At 31.1% G+C, this 8,919-nt stretch overlaps 1 protein-coding gene across 1 annotated transcript; it reads right to left on the bottom strand.

Moving 5' to 3' along the window:
* Positions 1-110: 110 nt before the first annotated feature.
* LOC146529513 (protein takeout-like) lies at positions 111-6,645 on the bottom strand. Its single transcript, XM_085202456.1, has 5 exons — positions 6,507-6,645; positions 3,373-3,592; positions 1,691-1,815; positions 1,089-1,241; positions 111-473 (listed from the first exon to the last, which is right to left on the bottom strand). Exons 1-5 carry the CDS (start codon positions 6,568-6,570, stop codon positions 322-324), a joined length of 714 nt encoding a protein of 237 aa, XP_085058582.1. The 5' UTR covers positions 6,571-6,645; the 3' UTR covers positions 111-321.
* Positions 6,646-8,919: the final 2,274 nt, after the last annotated feature.

The following is an 8,919-nucleotide window of genomic DNA, read 5'->3' on the forward strand; positions in this document are numbered from 1 at the left end:
TACATATATTAAAGTACGTATAACTTCCTTCGCATTTTGTCAAAACTATAATGTATGAAAAATAAGTGAAAACGCAAACATTGTTTAACTAAATACTTTATTCTGTGGGTACTTTATTCCGGTTGAATTTGAAGTCGTTTTTTTTTATTTAAAAATTTATAATTATACAAAAAGAGTCTGTTATTTCTTATAACAGATTCTTAAAATATTTTAGGTCTAGTTTTAATCAATAAAGTAATAAAAAAAATTAAATAAAATTTATTTCAAAAATAAAATTAAAACATATTTTTCCAGCAATAAATCAGTCAATGAAGTCCCAAGTTATTCCAAAGCTAGTTCACTTATCGGCACTTTGTCGAACAGCTTACTGGTTTCTGCTACAATGCGCGAGACGACCGTCTTCACTATGGGAGGAGCAACTTCGCGGAATATATCACGCCAGTTGGAATTTGCGAATTCTAATACAGGATCAGCTGAAATTGTCAATTTTTAAGGTAAATTATAAAATTGGGCTTTAGATTCACAAATATCCTGCTTATAGCAGAGTAGGAAACCCGGGGAGTAGAATGTGAGAGCACTTCGTTCTCCTTTCCGCCTAGTTTCGAAACGTAATAACTGAACATCCACGTTAAAAGAAATTGTAAATCTATATGAGATGATTAAAATTTTTCATATTTGTTTATTTTTTGAATGCGATTCGCACACAAAAATCTGCCTTTCATACCTTCTCCAATATATTTTCATATTAAACTATGCTACACAGATTCAGTTCTTAATAAAATATATGTATTATCAGTTCTCACTTATTGCCGTTTCAGAATAGTAGGTAACGGACACGAGCAGGCAGTATAGGCTTTGATTATAAAATTAAGGAAAAAGCATGAAAAAATGTTCGTATTTTTTATTATGTTAACTTAGAAGCTTAATTTTGTCTGTGCTCTAAGGGTAGATCTGGATATTTTATATTTATTTAAATTGACACCTTAGTAGTGTATGTTCTGTATTTGTTCCGTATCTCTCCGAACTCTAAGAATTAATCATCATCATGAAAGGAAGAGTGTTTCTCTTTCATCCTCCATGTGTCTTACCTAGTTTCCTGTTTCCATTGAATAAGTTTTGGAACTGGAATACAACTCCTCCTTGAACATCTGAAGTGTGCTTCCAATCCTTTACTGTCCAGTATGACTTGCCATTGGAGACACGTTCTCCTAACTTGAGGTCTACTTTCACTACTATATCACCTGGAATAAAATATTTTTATTATTAGCTTTATATTGATTCCAGCCTTTGTCTTTTCAAACCAAGGGAAATAAACATAGTTCACACCCTGAATAATAGTAATCGAACCCACAAACAGCGTTTATAGTCAGCTGTTGCAAATGTGAAAGAATAATATTAAAATATAATTATTTGCAAACCTACGTAATACAATTTCAATTTAGAGCTACAAATTCAGTCAAGAATAGCTAATTATAACTATGGGTTTCCCTTTGTAACAAATTTAGGAAATAGTTATTCATATCAGCTTGTACCCGGTATTCTTTACTATCTTATAAGTCGAAGAAATATTATATTAGCTAACTATTTTAAAGCATCTATAATTAGTTTTAATTTCATAAAAATACCATTAACAATTTTCAGCAATTATTTTAAGCCAATGATAATGAATATGATAACTAAGTAAACTCACGGATTTGAATCTTATATTTCCCTTCTCCTTCAATGGGCAGCATCAACAGTTTTCCATTCAACTTATAATCTCCTATGAGAGTGACAGAACATTTCAAATCCATAGTTGTCCTGTGTCCTAGACGTCTGAAATAAGAATTTAATAAAGTTGTAAAGAAATAATAAACTCGTGCAAGAAAAAGTATCAAATTTACAGAATATGCCCAAAGCTGCAATTGCTTACACTCAAGTTCCTTGCTTACCAGTAGGTACTGGTAAGTAATCTCTGATGATTTCTACTATTCAGGATCCATCATCAGATTAATTCGATGACACCATAGTAAGTTACCTACACGTGAACTATATATTACTGCCAAGTTTCATGTTCTTACAATGTTGTTCAATTGTTACAAATCAGCTTCACGCTGTATCCCGCACACAGCAGGGTAGACATAGGGAACCAAGTGTTAAAACACTCCGTTCTCCACTTTTCATCATATAACACAATTTTCCTCACAATTTTCTTCATCATATAACAATACATGTAAAAATATAAAATGAGACAATATATTTATTAAGCTGACAGACTGAATTTGCCTATTTCTAGCATTTCCTGAACGCATGCTACGTGCGTAGCTTCATCGTAGCCGGCCACCGTCTGTCCTCATCGTTAAGGGATGGTAAAACCACATATCTTCGTAGCTTGTAGTAGCCGTCAGAGTACGCGTAACTATATTGTTATTAAGGCAAAGAGAATTACCCCCTTTATTATGAAATTATGTATACATGACAAAGGAACCTAGAGTCAAGTGTTAAAACACTTCATTCCCCTCTAACCCACATTGTGCGTGTGCGCAGTTATTTAAATTACCTATAAAGTACATAATATACAAATTACATACCTACATTTTAAATAGTCTACCTCATTATGCAATTACATTGAAAATTACTCTTATAAGTGACATAATATGAGAAGACGACGTTTTTCAGCATCTATTTTATTGTTTCATAATAACGTGAGAATTTATAATAATCAAATGGATTTAAGTATACAATTAGTATAGGATTCACGGTTATTTGAATCGATCTGTTGAACAAAGCGCGTCCGTCTTTCCTGCTCGTTAAATTTTATTATACAGGTAGTTAGAATAATTTGGTTTAATTGAAATGCTATTTTAATTATCCATTTCTTTGATATTCTAAGATTATAATGTGAAATAATTTATATATAATTTTAGTCATTATATACACATTTTTATTTAGATTAATAGTTTAGAAGGTAACTTTGAAATTAAATTTATAACAAATTTGCGTTGAAAAGTGCAAAAAAATCCCTAAACAAACATAAATTGACTAGTGCATTTAAAAGAATTACAGGAATCGTACCAAGTCTTCTGCTACGTATTAATACAAAATATAAGACTTTTAATAAGAGGAAATATCTACAATAATACAATTTGCACCTTTTACCTCGTTTCCTCATAGTGGTTAAATAAAAATAATTAAATGATCTGGACCCCAAGTACAGTGGGTTTTATTGAAACTGTAGGCGTAATATTACTTTTCTGGATAAATGGAAGGAAAAAATCGAACCAATACTTCCTGAGATTTACGCAAACTAAACATATTAGCTCCATTATGATAATATTTTAGCATAGATTGATATACTATGTAAGTACATATATCATTATTATTAATTCTTACTTTAAATCCAAAACATGACAATGCCTCAATCCTCTAACAACGGTGTTCTTAAAGTCCATGTTTAGTCCGGCTTGAGACGCCTTAACTTCGTCCACATTCATAGGATCTAAGGTCCCCATGCCCAGGCTTGGGATGCCAGCGGCTACTAGAGGGACAGCTTGTTGGGCTGACGTCTTCAAACAACTTAAGTCTGTTGGGTGGCATGGTGTTATCATATGCGCTGTGGATAAAATAATAGGCTTTTTATTAATTGTAAATATGGTGAAAATAAATATATGTATGCTTTTCAACCGGCCTAATTATTTAGTCTTCGATATAAGTAAGATGTGTGTTTATCACCTGAAAAAACGTTGAGGCTTTAGAAGATTTTTTTTTTTAATAACGTTAGTAATCGTAATAATCGTAGAACTCACATAAGATTTAATACCTTATCGATTTTCCTAAATAATATATTTAAACATTTGTATGTTATTTTAAAACTTTGAATATAACCTTAAAATTGCGAATAAAAGTATTCTACATTTTGTAAAGACCCCATATATCGTATCAATGTAATAGTTGAGAAAACAAGTAATAAAAGAATGGCAAAAAATGGGCACCTCAGTGGACCTTCGAGAGCACAGAGGGCATTAATGAAGAACTTTGATGAAAGGATCATGCAAGCCATAGCGTTTGGCGGTCTGGTCATACCTAACTACGATAATTGCTTCCGCAACCAGTGGATGGACCAAAATATATCTATTAAGCCAGAAACTAGCGAAGACTTTAACCCCAGTGCTGGTTAAACCCAAGTTTGCTAATACCTATACTCATTCTAATAACATATATTATAGTCTCATATTATACCATAAGAAAATAAACGTATGTTTTGTTTTATTAGCAATTATGTGACACCATTTTCCTTACAATTATAATACAAATATTATGTAAATCAAACAAGTCATTATTTGATTTAATCATATGCTCTGTCTTAGATAAATATTAAAAAAATATAATTATATTATTTATTGCTTAGTGTATTTAGCTAAGATATCTTGATTTTACCCTAATAAAGTTTTTCTTAAGAACAATTAATTAAACCACCTTTAGCCCTGTCTTTGATTAGTCCAGTAAAGATGGACAATTTGTAATAATTTATGATATTATTTTCGTTATAAGATAATGTTAAAACGTTTATGCAAATTTTCTAGGAAAATCAATAAACTATTGAGTATTATTTACTATTGAAAGACAAATTGATTACTTTAACTCCTGGAATATAAAATGATTCTACTAAGTACATATTAGTTACTACTATAATTGAAGAAGAATTTAAACAAAATCAGTTTAACATTTTTTCACGCGTAGCGGGATAGACAGAAGTAATCTAGAGTCAAGACACTCCGTTCCCCGCCTTCCACTCCCTTTTGCTTACTCTTTTTTGTACTATTTTACGCTTTGTTTTCGAGAGCAAAGAAATTAAAATAATTTATATCATTTACAATTCAAAGTATATAAATATCATCGTAATCATCATATATGTATTAAATTCAAATTCAAAATATTCTTTATTCAAATAGGCAATTATTACAAGCACTTTTGAATCGTCGAATGAACATATGAATAAAAAGCTACCACCGGTTCGGAAGGCAGTTCTGCTGAGAAGAGCCGGCAAGAAACTCAACAGTGGCTCTTTTCAAAATCAATGGTACAATCTATTACATTAGTTGGCAGCTATCCTGCATTACATTCAATAGACATTAATTCCAGACATGCTTATCCTCTAAATATTCTTGAATAAAAATCTAACAAGCTAGCACCAGCTTTTTCAAATAGTATTATTGCACATTTTGAAGAGGCTAGTTAAGGGTTTCCTATATTTAGAGCGCAAGTCTCAAGCACTACTCTGAGTATGATGGACATGGTGAACTTATCCATCCAAATATAAATTCCTATCCTCAAAGCATAAGCCTGAAGTTCTTGCTAGGACGACCAGGATAAAGAGTTTTCTATTTTTTACTTTAAATTGTAATTATAACGTTTCTTTAAATTAATTGAAGTTGAAAGTAATTCTAAATCGAAAATTAAAAAGTAATTTAAATGTTTCACACAGAAACGTTGAAGAAATGGTTATGATGATCTGAATTTCGGCTTTTTGAGGTGAACCTATGAACCGAGGAAATAGTACTAAAAAGTTGAAAAACTTAAGTTCACATATGCACTCATATTATATGAAATGAAACTTTCTGGATTATTCCTTTATTTGTTTTATTTACATAGCGAGTTTCATACAAAATTCTCCAACATCGATGCATAACTCTTAGTGTGTATATATTACATGTAATGTGCCATGTAAAGAAATTAATAGGGTAAGCTTGTTTGCAAAAACTAATAAACTATACTTTAATGCAACAAGTGATAACTAAGTACATTAGAAATTTAAAAAATTCCTTACACTAATGACATTTTAATTGATTGATACATCATTTCAACCGCAACATTACCACGATTGCTTAATATTTATTTTTAAATGTGAAATTTTTAGCTAAATTTCGATATATGAATGTTTGTTATTATATACCAACATAGCTAAAATAAATCTGATAATAGATGAAAATCTCGTATCTCGGCTGTCTAAAGTTAGCTTTTATCTAGAGCTACGACGGCGTCTGGTAGTAACTAAGACTACTGACTACTCGTGGGTAGGCAGAGGGAACCTAGTGTTAAGATACTCCGTTCCCCACTTTCTGCCGAATTCTGGAGGTATTGCGTGTTGAGTGGCAGAACTCAACGCCGCGCTTTGCCTCGACACCAGAGCGAAGAAATGAAAATATAAACGTAAATAAATATTTCACTTCCTCCAGTGCGGACCGAACCTACAACCGTCGCGTTACAGTCACACCCTTGTGCCGCTGCGACACGACGGCCTCAAATTTAATATAAATTTAACAAAAAATAAAATACACTCGACGGAATGTACTACATTTATTTTCTTGATAAATTAACTTTCTATATTTTCTTCACGACAAATAGCGACGCTGAGTTCCACCATCTCGAAGGTTGGGAACTCTTAACACTTGGTTAAGGCGCTTCCTTGCCAAGCCTCATGCAGGATACATTATGAAAATAAAAAAAAATAAGAAAAATCAACTTACCATGAACTGAATCATATAAGAAGCAAATGAAGGCACTAGCGAATAAGAAACGCATCTTTAACATTTAAACAAACATAAAGAAATGACGATAATTACTATTGTTATCGAGTTAATATAGCATTAGATCGACCTAACGAGCATCAACCGCAATTTAAATTGTTTGAATAACTGTACTATTACAAAATATGGCAACGTCGTTATATTTATATATTTAAAAAAATATATAAAAATATTAAATAAAAAAAATATTTTTTATTTTTGACCAAAGGGCATTTAAGACCAACGCTGGCCGCTGCACCCCAACGGCCTCAAATATCAATAAATAAATTCTTTCCAAAATAAGTTTCAAATTATTCGCTAATTTCGCTCCTAATTGTATTACAATAAAATATTATATTACTATTATTATCTAATGTTACTTATTTTAAATTCTTCATAATTCAATTTATCTTCCTCCTCTAGGCAACTGCAACGGATTATTGAAAGACTAAAAGAAGAGATTATTGAACAACTAAAAGAAAATAAAACTCACACGTTAATCTGCTAGAAAGGATGCAAGAAGAAGTTTGAGATATTCCTGGCATGAAATACTTAAATCTTCGAAAACAATCAGAGACGACCGACAGAAACTGCTTATATTCGCTTAAAGGCTTGGCGATGGGCATTTCTTCAAAATTATAAAAAAACTAGAAACACTGTTCATGGTTGATGTATAAAATATTTTTTTGGAAAGAAAAAAATATTTATTCGTAAATAAAATCAGTATGACCTCGAGTGATATGATTTTAGAGTAAACATATTTTTCGATAGATTTATATAGCCAAGACAAAGCTTAACCCAAGAGATGTTAAATGATCTAAGTAACCCTTTTGTAAAATAACCGTAATCTATACTTATATATAAATAAGTTTAGTTATGATAATGTCGTCGATGATTTTGCTAACAGTTGACTAAATTTATTGTTTTTAAGTTATTGTACTTTGTAAAAAATAATATCTTATCGATTCGATCGATAAAAATAATCTTTATCGTTTGTTTATTATTGTGTAAAGTATATTTCTATCCTTTGATTAAAATATGCCCAAAGAGTGGTGTCTCTTGTAATTTGAAACAAGCTAGAAAATTATAAAGATAAGAGTGGCAAAAACTACAATTATTATTAGAATTTGTATTAGAATATCGATATGTCTAAACTTAATAATAATATACGTCAAACATATGCAAATATAATAGCAATTTAAATATGCAGTTTTGCATATTTGCTATAGTTTTGAATAAGGCTTTAAATTTTACAACAATTTTTAAAAATCTTGTTTAACATATTTTATATTACAAAATTCTTATATTTGGCAACACTTATAAGTTGCTCACTTCGTCCAAGTTTTAAGAAATTGCCGGAAGAGTGACGTATAAAATAATTTATTCAAGTCTAAACATACCTGCATATTAAATGTAAATATTTGTTTTCATTGAAAATGGCTTTTTGTCAATTTAGCGATAATATTTGTCGTCATTTGTACAAAAAATTCGAGGTTTTGGACAATTTCAACATATTTTTAAAATTTTTGTATAGCTTCTCATTTTATTCCACACATTGTGCACATGACAAATTTTATTTACCCTAAATGATTACCCCGAATGATTTTTAATTCCCTTAAGTGGGAATCGAAACTACATCCGTCGCATACTATCGGACGCTGAACCACTACGCTAATACGGCCACATATATACACAATTAACTATTTAGAGGAAAGCAGTTATGTTCTATTGTAAGCTGAGGTGGAAGTTCAACAAATAGATGGGTTTTTCTGTTTGTATTTATGATGGCCTGAGGAGTCACCTGAAAGGTTCAATACGTTTATATATATAATATATGTTAGTATATACAATTAATATTATTATATTTTTTTGTCTTTCAATTTCACTGCGCTATTTTATCTTACCCGCCATTTTCCACATATCCACTTCCACGGGTTACCTGGAAAAGATATCTTCTAGAGTAAGTAAGAAGTAATTTCAAAATATATTTTGAATTATATATGAATTGGGTGTCACAAAGAATTTACATATTAGTATTTAGTATATGATAAAAAAAAGTGTTATGTATAAATGTAGCAGCAACAGCAGGGTAGGCAAAGGGGGAGGGGGAGTATAATTACACTCCGTTCCCTATTTTCCGCCGAATTCTGGAGGCATTGCGTATTGAGCGGAATTTAACGCCGCGCTTTACCTCGACACCAGAGCGATGAAATGTGTATTTGTGTAAATTTAAATAAATATTTCATTTCCTCGAGTGGGGATCGAACCTGCAACCAGTCACACTTTGTGCCCCTCAATTTTGACTGGCCACTTGTAGAAAATATACATATATAAAATCATGACACAACGTGACCGCGGTCCAAAATTACCTCAA

The sequence above is a fragment of the Heliconius melpomene genome, chromosome 18, assembly GCF_056956725.1.
Source record: "Heliconius melpomene rosina isolate 202511_hmr_F chromosome 18, ASM5695672v1, whole genome shotgun sequence".
NCBI classification, from domain to species: Eukaryota; Metazoa; Arthropoda; class Insecta; order Lepidoptera; family Nymphalidae; genus Heliconius; species Heliconius melpomene.

Excerpts from the sequence above, each read along its gene's own strand:
- LOC146529513 (XM_085202456.1), bottom strand. The coding sequence starts at position 6,570 with ATGTTAAAGATGCGTTTCTTATTCGCTAGTGCCTTCATTTGCTTCTTA. Across the intron at positions 3,593-6,506 it reads CTTATATGATTCAGTTCATG|CGCATATGATAACACCATGC; the intron begins GTAAGTTGATTT and ends TTTTATCCACAG. Across the intron at positions 1,242-1,690 it reads GAAATATAAGATTCAAATCC|GTGATATAGTAGTGAAAGTA; the intron begins GTGAGTTTACTT and ends ATTTTATTCCAG.